This window comes from Lampris incognitus, chromosome 19 (genome assembly GCF_029633865.1).
Source record: "Lampris incognitus isolate fLamInc1 chromosome 19, fLamInc1.hap2, whole genome shotgun sequence".
Taxonomy (NCBI): Eukaryota; Metazoa; Chordata; class Actinopteri; order Lampriformes; family Lampridae; genus Lampris; species Lampris incognitus.
The window spans coordinates 38,867,349-38,889,848 of record NC_079229.1 but is presented as its reverse complement, the minus strand read 5'-3'; the positions used below and the strand labels follow the sequence as shown (position 1 = coordinate 38,889,848).

General features: G+C 43.5%; 1 protein-coding gene across 1 annotated transcript in view; it reads right to left on the bottom strand.

Annotated features, from left to right (window-relative positions):
* lama1 (laminin, alpha 1) overlaps positions 1-22,500 on the bottom strand; it is a 208,739-nt gene that overhangs the window by 34,433 nt on the left and 151,806 nt on the right. Inside the window, 4 exon segments of the mRNA XM_056299265.1 lie at positions 1,110-1,216; positions 1,304-1,487; positions 1,626-1,820; positions 9,125-9,273. Coding sequence (XP_056155240.1) covers positions 1,110-1,216; positions 1,304-1,487; positions 1,626-1,820; positions 9,125-9,273 — 635 coding nt within the window.

Here is a 22,500-nt window from a genome sequence, read left to right as displayed (position 1 = left end):
TGTAAAAAAAATCTTATTTCAAATACAAATCATTATTTCTAACCTTGTCAATGTCTTGACTCTATTTTCTATTCATTTCACAACATATGGTGGTGAATAAGTGTGACTTTTCATGGAAAACACAAAATTGTTTGGGTGATCCCAAACTTTTGAACGGTAGTGTATATATATACACCACTTCACTACACATATATACACTACTTCATCTCACTCTGATACATCATCTAACCTACACATATATATACACCACTTCACTACACATATATACACTACTTCACCTCACTCTGATACATCATCTAACCTACACATATATATATACACCACTTCACTACACATATATACACTACTTCACCTCACTCTGATACATCATCTAACCTAAACACACATATATACACCACTTCACTACACATATATACACTACTTCACTACACATATATACACTACTTCACCTCACTCTAATACATCATCTAATCTACACATATATATATACACCACTTCACTACACATATATACACTACTTCACCTCACTCTAATACATCATCTAACCTACACATATATATATATATACACCACTTCACTACACATATATACACTACTTCACTACACATATATACACTACTTCACCTCACTCTAATACATCATCTAACCTACACATATATATATACACACCACTTCACTACACATATATACACTACTTCACTACACATATATACACTACTTCATCTCACTTTGATACATCATCTAACCTACACATATATATACACCACTTCACTACACATATATACACTACTTCACCTCACTCTGGTACATCATTTAACCTACACATATATATACACCACTTCACTACACATATATACACTACTTCACCTCATTCTGGTACATCATTTAACCTACACATAGTATATATACACTACTTCACCTCACTCTCATTTAACTCACCTCATTCACTACATAGGTATTCATTACATAGATATAAAGCTGAATTTTTATTCTAAATCAATAAATTCTAGTCAATAAACTGTCCAGCTACTGACCTGTGTCACATCTCACGTCATATCGTGAGTGTGTGTGTGTGTGTGTGTGTGTGTGTGTGTGTGTGTGCGCATTACCTCTTACGAACGGCGTTGGGGTTGATGGTGAAGGTCATGTGACTGTGTTTGGATAAACCGAACTGATTGGCTGAAGGTAGGAAGCTTGGTTCCTCAGCAGACACACACTGTGGACAAAGATCAATACACAATAATCACTGCTCAGGCTGTCTGGATGGATATACGGTCCAACATTGTGTGTGTGTGTGTGTTACCGTCAGTGTTCCTGGTGTGAATGTGCTGCTCTGAGTGGGAGGAGCTACAGGGGGCTGGGCGTGGTCAGGTGTGGGTTCAACTTCCTGGTCATCAGGAAGCACCGCCCCACCAGCCTTCTCCTCTAGTAGGCAGCTGTCTAACTCCACCCCCTCATACCTCACAGCTCTGGATAGGTCGATGAGCCTGGAGGGAGCCGTCAATCAACCACATGACACAGGAGAGACAGAATAAAAGAAAGACAAACACAATGAAATAAGTTAGAAAGATGTGTGTGTGTGTGTGTGTGTGTGTGTACGCGCGTGTGTGTGTGTGTTATCTTACACTCTGTCCACTGCTATGTTGCGTATGCATCCATGAAAGGACCTGGCAGTCTTCTGTAATCTGATTGGCAGCCTGGGCCGCTGCCCTGACGGCAGCCCACCAATGAAAAGAGAGGACAGGGGCAGAAGGGACGAGCCTCCTGATGACAGGGAGATTGACTCTCTATGGTGCTCATCCACCTGGATGGACAGAGTCCTGAGAGAGACAGACAGGCGGTGATAATCACTAAAACATGTAGAAGTGGTCATCCCTCACGTCTTGTGTTGTGGTGGACATGGAGACGCCTGCTGTTCTCAGCAGCTTGTTTTAAACTCTAACCTTCTCGCTCCACCCAGAACCGTGTGATTCCACCACACAGAACATGTTCACGTCTCCGGAGGTCAAGCTTTCTGATGGTCACACATTCTGGTGGAACACACCTAACATAATGCAGCAGTAGTGTGTGTGTTCTGCAGAAGACTGCTCAACAGTGTCGTCCATGACTGTCATACTGAGTAATAGAGTTACTGATACTGATATTGAAAAATACTGTCATACTGAGTAATATAGTTACTGATACTGATACTGATAAATACTGTCATACTGAGTAATAGAGTTACTGATACTGATATTGAAAAATACTGTCATACTGAATAATATAGTTACTGATACTGATACTGATAAATACTGTCATACTGAGTAATAGAGTTACTGATACTGATATTGAAAAATACTGTCACTGAATAATATAGTTACTGATACTGATACTGAAAAATACTGTCATACTGAATAATATAGTTACTGATACTGATACTGATGCTGTATAATACTGTCATACTGAATAATATAGTTACTGATACTGAATAATACTGTCATACTGAGTAATAGAGTTACTGATACTGATATTGAAAAATACTGTCATACTGAATAATATAGTTACTGATACTGATACTGAAAAATACTGTCATACTGAGTAATAGAGTTACTGATACTGATACTGTATAATACTGTCATACTGAGTAATAGAGTTACTGATACTGATACTGAATAATACTGTCATACTGAATAACATAGTTACTGATACTGATACTGAATAATACTGTCACTGAATAATATAGTTACTGATACTGATACTGTATAATACTGTCATACAAAATAATAGAGTTACTGATACTGATATTGAAAAATACTGTCATACTGAATAATATAGTTAGTGATACTGATACTGATAAATACTGTCATACTGAATAATATAGTTACTGATACTGATACTGAATAATACTGTCATACTGAATAATATAGTTACTGATACTGATACTGAATAATACTGTCACTGAATAATATAGTTACTGATACTGATACTGTATAATACTGTCATACTGAATAATATAGTTACTGATACTGATACTGAATAATACTGTCATACTGAATAATACTGTCACTTAATAATATAGTTACTGATACTGATACTGAATAATACTGTCACTGAATATTATAGTTACTGATACTGATACTGATACTGTATAATACTGTCATAATGAATAATATAGTTACTGATACTGATACTGTATAATACTGTCATACTGAATAACAGAGTTACTGATACTGAATAATACTGTCACTGAATAATATAGTTACTGATAGTGATACTGAAAAATACTGTCATACTGAATAATATAGTTACTGATACTGATATTGAAAAATACTGTCATACTGAATAATATAGTTACTGATACTGATACTGTATAATACTGTCATATTGAATAATATAGTTACTGATACTGATATTGAATAATACTGTCATACTGAATAATACTGTCACTGAATAATATAGTTACTGATACTGATACTGAATAATACTGTCATAATGAATAATATAGTTACTGATACTGATACTGTATAATACTGTCATACTGAATAACAGAGTTACTGATACTGATACTGAATAATACTGTCACTGAATAATATAGTTACTGATAGTGATACTGAAAAATACTGTCATACTGAATAATATAGTAGTTACTGATACTGATACTGAAAAATACTGTCATACTGAATAATATAGTTACTGATACTGATATTGAAAAATACTGTCACTGAATAATATAGTTACTGATACTGATACTGAATAATACTGTCACTGAATAATATAGTTACTGATACTGATACTGCATAATACTGTCACTGAATAATATAGTTACTGATACTGATACTGATATTGTATAATACTGTCACTGAATAATATAGTTACTGATACTGATACTGTATAATACTGTCATACTGAGTAATAGAGTTACTGATACTGATACTGAAAAATACTGTCATACTGAATAATATAGTAGTTACTGGTACTGATCCTGAAAAATACTGTCATACTGAATAATATAGTTACTGATACTGATACTGATACTGATATTGAAAAATACTGTCATACTGAATAACATAGTTACTGATACTGAATAATACTGTCACTGAATAATATAGTTACTGATACTGATACCGATACTGTTACTGTATAATACTGTCATACTGAATAATATAGTTACTGATACTGATACTGTATAATACTGTCATACTGAATAATATAGTTACTGATACTGATACTTATACTGTATAATACTGTCATACTGAATAATATAGTTACTGATACTTATACTGTATAATACTGTCATACTGAATATAGTTACTGATACTTATACTGTATAATACTGTCATACTGAATAATAGTTACTGATACTGATACTGAATAATACTGTCATACTGAGTAATATAGTTACTGATACTGAATAATACTGTCATACTGAATATTATAGTTACTGATACTCACACTCACACTGTATAATACTGTCATACTGAATAATATAGTAACTGACACTGATACTGATACTGAATAATACTTTCATAGTGAATAATACAGTTACTGATACTGATACTGAATAATACTGTCATACATAATAATATAGTTACTGATACTGAATAATACTTTCATACTGAATAACATAGTTACTGATACTAATACTGATACTGAATAATACTGTCATACTGAATAATATAGTTACTGATACTGATACTAATACTGACTAATACAGTCATACTGAGTAATATAGTTACTGATACTGAATAATTCTGTCATACTGAATAATATAGTTACTGATACTGATACTGAATAATACTGTCATACTGAATAACAGTTACTGATACTGAATAATACTGTCATACTGAATAATATAGTTACTGATACTAATACTGATACTGAATAATACTGTCATACTGAGTAACATAGTTACTGATACTGATACTGAATAATACTGTCATACTGAATAATATAGTTACTGATACTGATACTAAATAATAGTCATACTGAATAATATTGTTAATGATACTGATACTGAATAATACTGTCATACTGAACTGTATAATAAAGTTACTGACACTGATACCGAATAACGCTGTCATAATGAGTAATATAGTTACTGATACTGATACTGAATAATACTGTCATACTGAATAATACAGTTACCGATACTGAATAATACTGTCATACTGAATAATATATACTTAGCACAAAAAGTAAGGAAACGTGTTTGGTAGATTATTTCTTTGTTGTAACAATGCTTCTTGGCAATAAATCTTATACCGTTGGAAAGCCTGTTTATTTCCCTTTTAAATGGCGCCACATTTGTAAGGAACATGCATTTATGGGATGAGCAGCAGAGCTGAGTAATGTGGGTTGCGCCATGAAAAATTTGCCCAATCTTCTCTGCCAATGCCAAACAGCTTATTTTGCTGTTGCTGTTGACTCTTGTTTTGAGCTTCTGGTACCCCAGGTGCTGACCATCAGCTGCCTGATAGAAGATTTATTGTCAAGATGTTACATCTGTCCCTCCCTCCACAGCCTCCACTTCAAGGGCTGCTTAACCTGAGCCACTCCTCGAGTGTCAATCTCTCTCTCTCTCTCTCTCTCTCTATCTCTGTTTGTGTGTGAGTGGAGACAGGTGAACAGAGCCTCACCAGCTGCAACCCATTCCATAATCAAGCCAACCTGCTATAAAAGACCAGCACTGCCACTTCCACCCTGCCAGATCGTAGCCTCTGATCCGTTAGTGTGCTGCATCCAGCCCTTGCTCGCTAAATCTGTTTTTGTCAGTATTTTTGAACCCGCTGTTTGACTAACATCCTCTTTTTCACTGCAATCATTCTGTTCTGCCTCCAATCCCTGTGATCCAGATCGCTGCTCTGCCCGGCTCTCTCCACCACCCACAGTCTCTGCACCCGGTCCTGTTCCCCAGCCTAAGGAAGCCCAGCCCATTCCCTCCACTGTGTGTTGTCGCCTTAGCTGGCCCCCTGTAATAAACTCCGAAGTCAGTTGGAAGCAAGTTTTGTGCGCCTGAGTCCTTCCTGAGTGTCCTGTAACAGTACGATCTGGCCAAAGATGGACTCAGCAGACACAGATCCCCTTCATCAAGCCATCGCCAGCCAGGGTATTCAGCTCAGACAACAATCAGGTTTTGCAAACGTTGTCCTCACAGGTTACGGAGATGGCCCAGGCTCTGGCTAGCCTGCAGCAACAACTCTCCGCCCTGAACCCCTCCCAAACAGTCCTGCCTGCCCAGTTGGTCCGCAGCCCCTCTCCTCCACCACGCAAACCATATGTGCCACCTCCAGAGCCATATGATGGCAATTTGGGAACCTGTAGAGACTTTTTAATGCAATGTTCATTAGTTTTTGACCAACAGCCCTGTACCTACTCCACTGACAGAGCTAAGATTTCCTACCCGATTGGCTGCCTCCGTGGTACGGCACACAGCTGGGCTACGGCAGTTTGGGGGAAAAACAGTCCCTGATCTGTTCCTCATACTCCAACTTTCAGGAGGAGATGAGGAAAATTTTTGACCACCCGGTTTGAGGTAAACAGGCCGCCAAGAGAATGCTTTCCCTTCGTCAGGGCTGTCGCTCAGTGACTGAATTAGCAGTTGAGTTCCGCTGCCTTGCAGCTGAGAGTGGCTGGAATGAGGAGGCGCTCCAGGAAACCTTCCATAACACCCTCGGTGACACCATAAAGGACGAGTTGGCATCCCGGGAAGAGCCTGATGGACTCGATCGGCTTATTGACCTAGCTATCAGGGTGGGCAACTGCCTTAGGGAGCGTCGGAGGGAGAGAACGGGTAAGATATCCTCTGCTAACACCCTACCTCGTTCTTCTCCACCGTCTACCTGCCTCTTCCAGAGTCCGAGCCTATGCAGTTAGGCAGAGCCAAACTTACCCCTGAGGAAAGGCAATGCCGGTTAAGCACCCGGAGCTGTCTGTATTGTGGTCAGACCGGCCATTTCCTCTCCACTTGTGCCTTACGCCCAGCAAAAGGCGGGGCTCAACAGTAGTGGGAGAGAGATTGTTGGGCCAGACCTTGGATCCCTCTGATTCCTCTCCCCCAAGAATTCCACTAGATGCCACCCTCTCTTGGCTGAATCAGACGCTCCCACTACCTGTTTTTGTTGACTCGCGCCGATGAGAGTTTTTTGGACCGTAATGTTGTGACCCAATTGGCACTGGAGACCATTCCACTGGAAAGACCCCTCGCTGCCAGAGCCCTCAACGGACAACTCCTCGCCCATGTAACTGAGAGAACAGAGCCAGTCAGCTTTCGTGTCTCTGGTAATCATCGGGAGATGATTAGTTTCCATGTCTTTGACTGCCCGGGTTGTCCTCGGTCATCCCTGGTTGGTTCTCCATAGCCCTCACTGGGCTGCTGGAAAGGTAATATCTTGGAGTTCATCCTGTCATGCTAAATGTCTTCATTCTGCCCTTGCTCCTGCCTTGTCTGTTCCTTCAACTGTTTCTGAGCCACCAGACCTGTCTTCGGTACCTGCAGTTTATCACGACTTAGCTCCTGTGTTCAGCAAACATCAGGTCCTGTCGTTACCTCCCCAACAGCCCTATGACCGTGCCATTGACTTTCAGCCAGGAGCTCCCCTTCCCAGCAGCCAGTTGTACAATCTCTCTCGCCCAGAACAACAGGCTATGGAGACGTACATCCAGGACTCCCTGGCTGCAGGTATCGTCAAGCCTTCGTCCTCCCCGGTGGGTGCTGGATTCTTTTTTTTTTTGTGAAAAAGAAAGATGGGACTTTGAGACCATGCATTGATTTACGGGGTTTAAACAATATCACCATTAAAAATAAATATCCCCTGCCACTCATCACCTCTGCTTTCTCCCCTCTCCATGGAGCAAAAGTGTTTTCCAAGCTTGACCTCCGGAATGCTTACCACCTTGTCCGCATCAGAGAGGGGGATGAGCGGAAGACAGCCTTTAAGACACCCCTGGGCCATTTTGAATATCTGGTCATGCCATTCGGCCTTACTAATACCCCCGCTGTCTTCCAGGCTTTGGTGAATGATGTGCTGAGAGACATGATCGGACGCTTCGTCTTTGTTTACTTAGATGATATCCTCATCTACTCCCCTGACCTCGACACTCACCAGCTGCAAGTTCGTCAGGTACTCCAATGGTTGTTGGAGAACAAACTGTATGCCAAAGCAGAAATTTCAGAAGAACCGATTCAACTTTCTGTGATTTCTGTACCTGGAGTATCATGCCAAAGCATGTACTACACCCGCCAGTCCAATGTGTCAGTGTCACGGTTTGCCTCGCTCAGGCGTGAAAAGTACACGCGTGTATGAAGGTGCAGTGCCAGCAGGGGGCGCTTCCCTAACCCTAACCCAAACCCAAACCTGCCTTCACCTCTTAATCATTGCCCCCTGCTGGCACTGCACCTTCATACACGCGTGTACTTTTCACGCCTGAGCAAGGCAAACCGTGACACTGACACGTTGGACCGGCGAGTGTAGTACACGCTTTGGTGTAACACTGGGTTGATTGTTGAGCATGCATCAAGACATAAAATATCTAATTCTAACAAAACTGAAATAACTCAGGAACCTGTTGAGATATCAACCTGAAGTTTGAGACACGTATTCATGAGTTTGACTATGCTTACGTATTAAAGTGTGTTGTGCTTAATCTCTAGGGAGCGCCACAAATGCGAAAAAATTATATCTTGTAATCAGCTGCATGGATTTTCAGCCCATCCACTGAGAGAGACCCTGAGACACTTGAACTCCTTCACTTGAGGCAACAACTCATCCCCAGCTTTTATGTCAGACTTGTCATATTTCTTGGCTGGGCTCCATTATATTTGAATACTACTATGGCATACCCCGCCGACACCAATGAAAAATAACATATACAGGATTAACTACACAACTCGAATGCTTTGAATGGCTGTTGCTAAAACAATGCCAGCAGGCAACGGCGTCAAATATGAGAAGTTTCATAATGGAAACATTTAGGGATTATATTCTCCATAGCTAATCAATAACTTCCCAAATCTACATTTAAAAAACAAATTTGCCCTTCCACTGTGATATTTTTCAGGTCTATCAAACAATGAAGGGCAGGGAACAAACTTGTGCTATTCAGAAAGAGATGCCGTGTGAAAGGTTGTTTCCATGGTAACACCTACTTCCTGTTCCTGGTGATGATGAGAGAATGATCCAGTCCATCAGAGAATGATCTGCTCCGACTTTTCACCACTGCCTGCACACTGGCCCCGCCCCCCAAGCTAAGCTCCGCCTCCACATGTCCTGAAACCAGCTGGACAACCAGGAAGGACTGAAAACACAGACGCATGCGCGCGCGCACACACACACACACACACACACACACACACACACACACACAAGATGCATCACACCATGGCTGTGATGGAGAAAATACTTTTCTAACTTCCACATCAACCCCCCCTGAACTGCCTCTGTCATAAGAGGGCATCAGAGGCAGTGAGACCCATGTGACGTAGGCAGTACATGTGGAATCCAGCTACAACTACAACCCTTTATGTTAACGCTGCACCACATTGCAGAAATATCACATTGCAACGTGTGTTTTGTCAGGATATATATACTGCGATGTGTTTTGTCTGGATACATATACTGCGAGGTGTTTTGTCTGGATATATATACCGCGAGGTGTTTTGTCTGGATATATATACCGCGAGGTGTCTTCTCTGGATATATATACCGCGAGGTGTCTTCTCTGGATATATATACTGCGATGTGTTTTGTCTGGATATATATACTGCAAGGTGTCTTCTCTGGATATATATACTGCGAGGTATCTTCTCTGGATATATATACTGCGAGGTGTTTTGTCTGGATATATATACTGCAATGTGTTTTGTCTGGATATATATATACTGCAATGTGTTTTGTCTGGATATATATATATACTGCAATGTGTTTTGTCTGGATATATATATACTGCAATGTGTTTTGTCTGGATATATATACCGCGAGGTGTTTTGTCTGGATATATATACCGCGATGTGTTTTGTCTGGATATATATACCGCGATGTGTTTTGTCTGGATATATATACCGCGATGTGTTTTGTCTGGATATATATATACCGCGATGTGTTTTGTCTGGATATATATACCGCGATGTGTTTTGTCTGGATATATATACCGCGAGGTGTCTTCTCTGGATATATATACTGCGAGGTGTCTTCTCTGGATATATATACTGCGAGGTGTCTTCTCTGGATATATATACTGCGATGTGTTTTGTCTGGATATATATACTGCGATGTATCTTCTCTGGATATATATACTGCGATGTGTTTTGTCTGGATATATATACTGCGATGTATCTTCTCTGGATATATATACTACGATGTGTTTTGTCTGGATATATATACTGCGATGTATCTTCTCTGGATATATATACTGCAATGTGTTTTGTCTGGATATATATACTGCAATGTGTTTTGTCTGGATATATATACCGCGATGTGTTTTGTCTGGATATATATACCGCGAGGTGTTTTGTCTTGATATATATACCGCGATGTGGGTTTGTCTGGATATATATACTGCAATGTGTTTTGTCTGGATATATATACTGCAATGTGTTTTGTCTGGATATATATACTGCGATGTGTTTTGTTTTGTCTGGATATATGTACTGCGAGGTGTTTTGTCTGGATATATATACTGCGAGGTGTATTCTCTGGATATATATACTGCGATGTGTTTTGTCTGGATATATGTACTGTGAGGTGTTTTGTCTGGATATATATACTGCGATGTTTTCTCTGGATATATATACTGCAATGTGTTTTGTCTGGATATATGTACTGCGAGGTGTTTTGTCTGGATATATGTACTGCGAGGTATCTTCTCTGGATATATATTCTGCGATGTGTTTTGTCTGGATATATGTACTGCGAGGTGTTTTGTCTGGATATATATACTGCGATGTGTTTTGTCTGGATATCTATACTGCGAGGTGTCTTCTCTGGATATATATACTGCGAGGTGTCTTCTCTGGATATATATACTGCGATGTGTTTTGTCTGGATATATATACTGGGAGGTGTCTTCTCTGGATATATATACTGCGAGGTGTCTTCTCTGGATATATATACTGGGAGGTGTCTTCTCTGGATATATATACTGCGAGGTGTCTTCTCTGGATATATATACTGCGAGGTGTCTTCTCTGGATATATATACTGCGAGGTGTCTTCTCTGGATATATATACTGGGAGGTGTCTTCTCTGGATATATATACTGGGAGGTGTCTTCTCTGGATATATATACTGCGATGTGTTTTCTCTGGATATATATACTGCGAGGTGTCTTCTCTGGATATATATACTGCGAGGTGTCTTCTCTGGATATATATACTGCGATGTGTTTTCTCTGGATATATATACTGCGAGGTGTCTTCTCTGGATATATATACTGGGAGGCGTCTTCTCTGGATATATATACTGCGATGTGTTTTGTCTGGATATATATACTGCGAGGTGTTTTCTCTGGATATATATACTGCGAGGCGTCTTCTCTGGATATATATACTGGGAGGTGTTTTCTCTGGATATATATACTGCGAGGTGTTTTCTCTGGATATATATACTGCGAGGTGTCTTCTCTGGATATATATACTGGGAGGTGTCTTCTCTGGATATATATACTGCGAGGTGTCTTCTCTGGATATATATACTGCGAGGTGTCTTCTCTGGATATATATACTGGGAGGTGTTTTCTCTGGATATATATACTGCGAGGTGTCTTCTCTGGATATATATACTGCGATGTGTTTTGTCTGGATATATATACTGCGAGGTGTTTTCTCTGGATATATATACTGCGAGGCGTCTTCTCTGGATATATATACTGGGAGGTGTTTTCTCTGGATATATATACTGCGAGGTGTTTTCTCTGGATATATATACTGCGATGTGTCTTCTCTGGATATATATACTGGGAGGTGTCTTCTCTGGATATATATACTGCGATGTGTTTTGTCTGGATATATATACTGCGAGGTGTTTTCTCTGGATATATATACTGCGAGGCGTCTTCTCTGGATATATATACTGGGAGGTGTTTTCTCTGGATATATATACTGCGAGGTGTCTTCTCTGGATATATATACTGGGAGGTGTCTTCTCTGCCTTTTTTCATCATTCGCACAGGAAGAGGAGGAGATGGAGTCAGACACACGATGTGGATCGACCACTTAGAGTAGTTATGTGCGGTCTGGCTCTGACATCATCCAAATCTGCATGTACACATAAATCCTCCAGCCATGCGAACGAATTATTTTCTCCCATTTAGAGACCCGCACCTGCACCCGACCACACATGACCATGATGCCGCAGTGGGATGTATGCAAGCGTGGTGACATGTTGCCCTATGCCCGAGGGACCAGTTTGTGGCCATCGGACATACAGCGCCTCACAGCTGTTGCATGACACACCCAGCACGTGACCCGTCATGCTTAGCTATTTCACTACATCCTCCCACACGGAACCTCCTGCCCTGCTTCTTTGTTTTAACTCCATCCAGTATCCACATCGCCTATCCTACTCAGGGTCGCGGGTATGCTGGACCTTCTGTGCCCTTCGCCAGTTGGCGCAGTGAGAGTCTAGTCGGCTAACTAAGTCGTGCCTGACCAAAAATTAAGCTTCAAATGTGTCCACATTTTAGAGAACGTAATTAATATTTTCCTCATTAATTATGTATTATTATTTCACCCACCGACAACCCATCCGCCATTACTCACAATCCCCATTTTCCCCCTTTTTCTCCCCAGTTGTATTTGGCCAATTACCCCACTCTTCCGAGCCGTCCCGGTCTCTGCTCCACCTCCTCTGCTGACCCGGGGAGGGCTGCAGACTACCACATGCCTCCTCCCATACATGTGGAGTCACCAGCCGCTTCTTTTCACCTGACAGTGAGGAGTTTCACCAGGGGGACATAGCACATGGGAGGATCACACTATTCCCCCCAGTCCCCTCTACCCACAAACAGGCGCCCTGACCAACCAGGGGAGGCGCTAGTGGAGCGACCAGGACACATACACACCCACATCCAGCTTCCCACCTGCAGCCACGGCCAATCGACTCTGTGCGTAACTGCAGTCCACCGACTTCCGGTTTCTACTGCAGCGGTCATACCAGTTTCCTGTTTGTCGGAGTGTGTTATTGACAATGGCATGTTTTTCGCGGTGCCTGCACGATTTACCATGGATAAATGTCAACCACATGCACACAACTGTCCACACACTCTCCCCTGCACCTCCCAGCACACGGGGGAAGAGTTTCATATCAAGTTATGTCCACAATGATGAGGATGAGCGGGTGGATGGATCGAATTGTGGAGATAACTTGATATGTACAACTTGACACTTCCCCCCCCCCCCCGTGTGCTGGGAGGTGCAGGGGAGAGTGTGTGGACAGTTGTGTGCATGTGGTTGAAATTTATCCATGGTAAATCTTGCAAGCACCGCGAAAAACATGCCATTGTCAATAACACACTCCGACAAACAGGAAACTGGTATGACCGCTGCAGTAGAAACCGGAAGTCAGTGGACTACAGTGACGCACAGAGCCCATTGAGTCTGTAGGGATGCCCGACCAAGCCGGAGGTAAGATGGGGATTCAAACCACCGAGCTCCGTGTCGGTAGGCAACAGAATAGACCGCTACGCCACCCGGACGCCTACAGAATGTACACTTTTATGACTCGGCCCGCCAGATCCGCGGAAGAAACTGATCCTTCATCACGAGCCGAGAGACAGACAAACACGTGGATGTGTCATTTGTCCAAATGGAGTGAGAACTTGGAGTACGTCAGGTGTTATCAGAGACGTCTCCTGGAGATTAGTCTGTGTCATTTGTCCAAATGGAGTGAGAACTTGGAGTACGTCAGGTGTTATCAGAGACGTCTCCTGGAGATTAGTCTGTGTCATTTGTCCAAATGGAGAGAGAACTTGGAGTATGTCAGGTGTCATCAGAGACGTCTCCTGGAGATTAGTCTGTGTCATTTGTCCAAATGGAGTGAGAACTTGGAGTACGTCAGGTGTCATCAGAGACGTCTCCTGGAGATTAGTCTGTGTCATTTGTCCAAATGGAGAGAGAACTTGGAGTACGTCAGGTGTCATCAGAGACGTCTCCTGGAGATTAGTCTGTGTCATTTGTCCAAATGGAGTGAGAACTTGGAGTACGTCAGGTGTCATCAGAGACGTCTCCTGGAGATTAGTCTGGGTCATTTGTCCAAATGGAGTGAGAACTTGGAGTACGTCAGGTGTCATCAGAGACGTCTCCTGGAGATTAGTCTGTGTCATTTGTCCAAATGGAGTGAGAACTTGGAGTACGTCAGGTGTCATCAGAGACGTCTCCTGGAGATTAGTCTGGGTCATTTGTCCAGATGGAGTGAGAACTTGGAGTACGTCAGGTGTCATCAGAGACGTCTCCTGGAGATTAGTCTGGGTCATTTGTCCAAATGGAGTGAGAACTTGGAGTACGTGAGGTGATATCAGAGACATCTCCTGGAGATGAGTCTGTGTCATTTGTCCAAATGGAGTGAGAACTTGGAGTACGTCAGGTGTCATCAGAGACGTCTCCTGGAGATTAGTCTGTGTCATTTGTCCAGATGGAGAGTGAACTTGGAGTACGTGAGGTGTTATCAGAGACGTCTCCTGGAGATTAGTCTGTGTCATTTGTCCAGATGGAGTGTGAACTTGGAGTACGTGAGGTGTTATCAGAGACGTCTCCTGGAGATTAGTCTGTGTCATTTGTCCAGATGGAGAGTGAACTTGGAGTATGTCAGGTGTCATCAGAGACGTCTCCTGGAGATTAGTCTGTGTCATTTGTCCAGATGGAGAGTGAACTTGGAGTACGTCAGGTGTCATCAGAGACGTCTCCTGGAGATTAGTCTGGGTCATTTGTCCAAATGGAGTGAGAACTTGGAGTACGTCAGGTGTCATCAGAGACGTCTCCTGGAGATTAGTCTGTGTCATTTGTCCAAATGGAGTGAGAACTTGGAGTACGTCAAGTGTTATCAGAGACGTCTCCTGGAGATTAGTCTGTGTCATTTGTCCAGATGGAGAGTGAACTTGGAGTACGTCAGGTGTCATCAGAGACGTCTCCTGGAGATTAGTCTGGGTCATTTGTCCAAATGGAGTGAGAACTTGGAGTACGTCAGGTGTCATCAGAGACGTCTCCTGGAGATTAGTCTGGGTCATTTGTCCAAATGGAGTGAGAACTTGGAGTACGTCAGGTGTTATCAGAGACGTCTCCTGGAGATTAGTCTGGGTCATTTTTCCAAATGGAGAGAGAACTTGGAGTATGTCAGGTGTCATCAGAGACGTCTCCTGGAGATTAGTCTGGGTCATTTGTCCAAATGGAGAGAGAACTTGGAGTACGTCAGGTGTCATCAGAGACGTCTCCTGGAGATTAGTCTGTGTCATTTGTCCAAATGGAGTGAGAACTTGGAGTACGTCAGGTGTTATTAGAGACGTCTCCTGGAGATTAGTCTGTGTCATTTGTCCAAATGGAGTGTGAACTTGGAGTACGTCAGGTGTCATCAGAGACGTCTCCTGGAGATTAGTCTGTGTCATTTGTCCAAATGGAGTGAGAACTTGGAGTACGTCAGGTGTTATCAGAGACGTCTCCTGGAGATTAGTCTGGGTCATTTGTCCAAATGGAGTGAGAACTTGGAGTACGTCAGGTGTCATCAGAGACGTCTCCAGGAGATTAGTCTGTGTCATTTGTCCAAATGGAGTGAGAACTTGGAGTACGTCAGGTGTTATCAGAGACGTCTCCTGGAGATTAGTCTGTGTCATTTGTCCAAATGGAGTGAGAACTTGGAGTACGTCAGGTGTCATCAGAGACGTCTCCTGGAGATTAGTCTGTGTCATTTGTCCAAATGGAGTGAGAACTTGGAGTACGTCAGGTGTTACCAGAGACGTCTCCTGGAGATTAGTCTGGGTCATTTGTCCAAATGGAGAGAGAACTTGGAGTACGTCAGGTGTCATCAGAGACGTCTCCTGGAGATTAGTCTGTGTCATTTGTCCAAATGGAGAGTGAACTTGGAGTACGTCAGGTGTTATCAGAGACGTCTCCTGGAGATTAGTCTGGGTCATTTGTCCAAATGGAGTGAGAACTTGGAGTATATCAGGTGTCATCAGAGACGTCTCCTGGAGATTAGTCTGTGTCATTTGTCCAAATGGAGTGTGAACTTGGAGTACGTCAGGTGTCATCAGAGACGTCTCCTGGAGATTAGTCTGGGTCATTTCTCCAGATGGAGTGAGAACTTGGAGTACGTCAGGTGTTATCAGAGACGTCTCCTGGAGATTAGTCTGTGTCATTTGTCCAAATGGAGTGTGAGAACTTGGAGTACGTCAGGTGTCATCAGAGACGTCTCCTGGAGATTAGTCTGGGTCATTTGTCCAAATGGAGAGAGAACTTGGAGTACGTCAAGTGTTATCAGAGACGTCTCCTGGAGATTAGTCTGTGTCATTTGTCCAGATGGAGAGTGAACTTGGAGTACGTCAGGTGTCATCAGAGACGTCTCCTGGAGATTAGTCTGGGTCATTTGTCCAAATGGAGTGAGAACTTGGAGTACGTCAGGTGTCATCAGAGACGTCTCCTGGAGATTAGTCTGGGTCATTTGTCCAAATGGAGTGAGAACTTGGAGTACGTCAGGTGTTATCAGAGACGTCTCCTGGAGATTAGTCTGTGTCATTTGTCCAAATGGAGAGAGAACTTGGAGTACATCAGGTGTCATCAGAGACGTCTCCTGGAGATTAGTCTGTGTCATTTGTCCAAATGGAGTGTGAACTTGGAGTACGTCAGGTGTCATCAGAGACGTCTCCTGGAGATTAGTCTGTGTCATTTGTCCAAATGGAGTGAGAACTTGGAGTACGTCAGGTGTTATCAGAGACGTCTCCTGGAGATTAGTCTGGGTCATTTGTCCAAATGGAGTGAGAACTTGGAGTACGTCAGGTGTCATCAGAGACGTCTCCAGGAGATTAGTCTGTGTCATTTGTCCAAATGGAGTGAGAACTTGGAGTACGTCAGGTGTTATCAGAGACGTCTCCTGGAGATTAGTCTGTGTCATTTGTCCAAATGGAGTGAGAACTTGGAGTACGTCAGGTGTCATCAGAGACGTCTCCTGGGGATTAGTCTGTGTCATTTGTCCAAATGGAGTGAGAACTTGGAGTACGTCAGGTGTCATCAGAGACGTCTCCTGGAGATTAGTCTGTGTCATTTGTCCAAATGGAGAGTGAACTTGGAGTACGTCAGGTGTTATCAGAGACGTCTCCTGGAGATTAGTCTGGGTCATTTGTCCAAATGGAGTGAGAACTTGGAGTACATCAGGTGTCATCAGAGACGTCTCCTGGAGATTAGTCTGTGTCATTTGTCCAAATGGAGTGTGAACTTGGAGTACGTCAGGTGTCATCAGAGACGTCTCCTGGAGATTAGTCTGGGTCATTTGTCCAGATGGAGTGAGAACTTGGAGTACGTCAGGTGTTATCAGAGACGTCTCCTGGAGATTAGTCTGTGTCATTTGTCCAAATGGAGTGTGAGAACTTGGAGTACGTCAGGTGTCATCAGAGACGTCTCCTGGAGATTAGTCTGGGTCATTTGTCCAAATGGAGAGAGAACTTGGAGTACGTCAGGTGTCATCAGAGACGTCTCCTGGAGATTAGTCTGGGTCATTTGTCCAAATGGAGTGAGAACTTGGAGTACGTCAGGTGTCATCAGAGACGTCTCCTGGAGATTAGTCTGGGTCATTTGTCCAAATGGAGAGTGAACTTGGAGTACGTCAGGTGTTATCAGAGACGTCTCCTGGAGATTAGTCTGTGTCATTTGTCCAAATGGAGTGAGAACTTGGAGTACGTCAGGTGTCATCAGAGACGTCTCCTGGAGATTAGTCTGGGTCATTTGTCCAAATGGAGTGAGAACTTGGAGTACGTCAGGTGTCATCAGAGACGTCTCCTGGAGATTAGTCTGGGTCATTTGTCCAAATGGAGAGAGAACTTGGAGTACGTCAGGTGTCATCAGAGACGTCTCCTGGAGATTAGTCTGTGTCATTTGTCCAAATGGAGTGAGAACTTGGAGTACGTCAGGTGTCATCAGAGACATCTCCTGGAGATTAGTCTGGGTCATTTGTCCAAATGGAGTGAGAACTTGGAGTACATCAGGTGTCATCAGAGACGTCTCCTGGAGATTAGTCTGGGTCATTTGTCCAAATGGAGAGAGAACTTGGAGTACGTCAGGTGTTATCAGAGACGTCTCCTGGAGATTAGTCTGGGTCATTTGTCCAAATGGAGTGAGAACTTGGAATACATCAGGTGTCATCAGAGACGTCTCCTGGAGATTAGTCTGTGTCATTTGTCCAAATGGAGTGTGAACTTGGAGTACGTCAGGTGTCATCAGAGACGTCTCCTGGAGATTAGTCTGGGTCATTTGTCCAGATGGAGTGAGAACTTGGAGTACGTCAGGTGTTATCAGAGACGTCTCCTGGAGATTAGTCTGTGTCATTTGTCCAAATGGAGTGTGAGAACTTGGAGTACGTCAGGTGTCATCAGAGACGTCTCCTGGAGATTAGTCTGGGTCATTTGTCCAAATGGAGAGAGAACTTGGAGTACGTCAGGTGTCATCAGAGACGTCTCCTGGAGATTAGTCTGGGTCATTTGTCCAAATGGAGTGAGAACTTGGAGTACGTCAGGTGTCATCAGAGACGTCTCCTGGAGATTAGTCTGGGTCATTTGTCCAAATGGAGAGTGAACTTGGAGTACGTCAGGTGTTATCAGAGACGTCTCCTGGAGATTAGTCTGGGTCATTTGTCCAAATGGAGAGAGAACTTGGAGTACGTCAGGTGTTACCAGAGACGTCTCCTGGAGATTAGTCTGGGTCATTTGTCCAAATGGAGTGTGAGAACTTGGAGTACGTCAGGTGTCATCAGAGACGTCTCCTGAAGATTAGTCTGTGTCATTTGTCCAAATGGAGTGAGAACTTGGAGTACGTCAGGTGTTATCAGAGACGTCTCCTGGAGATTAGTCTGTGTCATTTGTCCAAATGGAGTGAGAACTTGGAGTACGTCAGGTGTCATCAGAGACGTCTCCTGGAGATTAGTCTGTGTCATTTGTCCAAATGGAGTGTGAACTTGGAGTACGTCAGGTGTCATCAGAGACGTCTCCTGGAGATTAGTCTGGGTCATTTGTCCAGATGGAGTGAGAACTTGGAGTACGTCAGGTGTTATCAGAGACGTCTCCTGGAGATTAGTCTGTGTCATTTGTCCAAATGGAGTGTGAGAACTTGGAGTACGTCAGGTGTCATCAGAGACGTCTCCTGGAGATTAGTCTGGGTCATTTGTCCAAATGGAGAGAGAACTTGGAGTACGTCAGGTGTCATCAGAGACGTCTCCTGGAGATTAGTCTGGGTCATTTGTCCAAATGGAGTGAGAACTTGGAGTACGTCAGGTGTCATCAGAGACGTCTCCTGGAGATTAGTCTGGGTCATTTGTCCAAATGGAGAGTGAACTTGGAGTACGTCAGGTGTTATCAGAGACGTCTCCTGGAGATTAGTCTGTGTCATTTGTCCAAATGGAGTGAGAACTTGGAGTACGTCAGGTGTCATCAGAGACATCTCCTGGAGATTAGTCTGTGTCATTTGTCCAAATGGAGTGAGAACTTGGAGTACGTCAGGTGTCATCAGAGACGTCTCCTGGAGATTAGTCTGGGTCATTTGTCCAAATGGAGGGTGAGAACTTGGAGTACGTCAGGTGTCATCAGAGACGTCTCCTGGAGATTAGTCTGTGTCATTTGTCCAAATGGAGTGAGAACTTGGAGTACGTCAGGTGTCATCAGAGACGTCTCCTGGAGATTAGTCTGGGTCATTTGTCCAAATGGAGAGAGAACTTGGAGTACGTCAGGTGTTATCAGAGACGTCTCCTGGAGATTAGTCTGGGTCATTTGTCCAAATGGAGAGAGAACTTGGAGTACGTCAGGTGTTACCAGAGACGTCTCCTGGAGATTAGTCTGGGTCATTTGTCCAAATGGAGTGTGAGAACTTGGAGTACGTCAGGTGTCATCAGAGACGTCTCCTGGAGATTAGTCTGTGTCATTTGTCCAAATGGAGTGAGAACTTGGAGTACGTCAGGTGTTATCAGAGACGTCTCCTGGAGATTAGTCTGTGTCATTTGTCCAAATGGAGTGAGAACTTGGAGTACGTCAGGTGTCATCAGAGACGTCTCCTGGAGATTAGTCTGTGTCATTTGTCCAAATGGAGTGAGAACTTGGAGTACATCAGGTGTCATCAGAGACGTCTCCTGGAGATTAGTCTGTGTCATTTGTCCAAATGGAGAGTGAACTTGGAGTACGTCAGGTGTTATCAGAGACGTCTCCTGGAGATTAGTCTGGGTCATTTGTCCAAATGGAGTGAGAACTTGGAGTACATCAGGTGTCATCAGAGACGTCTCCTGGAGATTAGTCTGTGTCATTTGTCCAAATGGAGTGTGAACTTGGAGTACGTCAGGTGTCATCAGAGACGTCTCCTGGAGATTGGTCTGGGTCATTTGTCCAGATGGAGTGAGAACTTGGAGTACGTCAGGTGTTATCAGAGACGTCTCCTGGAGATTAGTCTGTGTCATTTGTCCAAATGGAGTGTGAGAACTTGGAGTACGTCAGGTGTCATCAGAGACGTCTCCTGGAGATTAGTCTGGGTCATTTGTCCAAATGGAGAGTGAACTTGGAGTACGTCAGGTGTTATCAGAGACGTCTCCTGGAGATTAGTCTGTGTCATTTGTCCAAATGGAGTGTGAGAACTTGGAGTACGTCAGGTGTCATCAGAGACGTCTCCTGGAGATTAGTCTGGGTCATTTGTCCAAATGGAGTGAGAACTTGGAGTACGTCAGGTGTTATCAGAGACGTCTCCTGGAGATTAGTCTGTGTCATTTGTCCAAATGGAGTGAGAACTTGGAGTACGTCAGGTGTCATCAGAGACGTCTCCTGGAGATTAGTCTGGGTCATTTGTCCAAATGGAGTGAGAACTTGGAGTACGTCAGGTGTCATCAGAGACGTCTCCTGGAGATTAGTCTGGGTCATTTGTCCAAATGGAGAGTGAACTTGGAGTACGTCAGGTGTTATCAGAGACGTCTCCTGGAGATTAGTCTGTGTCATTTGTCCAAATGGAGTGAGAACTTGGAGTACGTCAGGTGTCATCAGAGACGTCTCCTGGAGATTAGTCTGGGTCATTTGTCCAAATGGAGTGAGAACTTGGAGTACGTCAGGTGTCATCAGAGACGTCTCCTGGAGATTAGTCTGGGTCATTTGTCCAAATGGAGAGTGAACTTGGAGTACGTCAGGTGTTATCAGAGACGTCTCCTGGAGATTAGTCTGGGTCATTTGTCCCAATGGAGAGTGAACTTGGAGTACGTCAGGTGTCATCAGAGACGTCTCCTGGAGATTAGTCTGTGTCATTTGTCCAAATGGAGTGAGAACTTGGAGTACGTCAGGTGTCATCAGAGACATCTCCTGGAGATTAGTCTGGGTCATTTGTCCAAATGGAGAGAGAACTTGGAGTACGTCAGGTGTCATCAGAGACGTCTCCTGGAGATTAGTCTGTGTCATTTGTCCAAATGGAGAGTGAACTTGGAGTACGTCAGGTGTTATCAGAGACGTCTCCTGGAGATTAGTCTGGGTCATTTGTCCAAATGGAGTGAGAACTTGGAGTACATCAGGTGTCATCAGAGACGTCTCCTGGAGATTAGTCTGTGTCATTTGTCCAAATGGAGTGTGAACTTGGAGTACGTCAGGTGTCATCAGAGACGTCTCCTGGAGATTAGTCTGGGTCATTTGTCCAGATGGAGTGAGAACTTGGAGTACGTCAGGTGTCATCAGAGACGTCTCCTGGAGATTAGTCTGGGTCATTTGTCCAAATGGAGAGAGAACTTGGAGTACGTCAAGTGTTATCAGAGACGTCTCCTGGAGATTAGTCTGGGTCATTTGTCCAAATGGAGAGAGAACTTGGAGTACGTCAGGTGTTACCAGAGACGTCTCCTGGAGATTAGTCTGGGTCATTTGTCCAAATGGAGAGAGAACTTGGAGTACGTCAGGTGTTACCAGAGACGTCTCCTGGAGATTAGTCTGGGTCATTTGTCCAAATGGAGTGTGAGAACTTGGAGTACGTCAGGTGTCATCAGAGACGTCTCCTGAAGATTAGTCTGTGTCATTTGTCCAAATGGAGTGAGAACTTGGAGTACGTCAGGTGTTATCAGAGACGTCTCCTGGAGATTAGTCTGTGTCATTTGTCCAAATGGAGTGAGAACTTGGAGTACGTCAGGTGTCATCAGAGACGTCTCCTGGAGATTAGTCTGTGTCATTTGTCCAAATGGAGAGTGAACTTGGAGTACGTCAGGTGTTATCAGAGACGTCTCCTGGAGATTAGTCTGGGTCATTTGTCCAAATGGAGTGAGAACTTGGAGTACGTCAGGTGTCATCAGAGACGTCTCCTGGAGATTAGTCTGGGTCATTTGTCCAGATG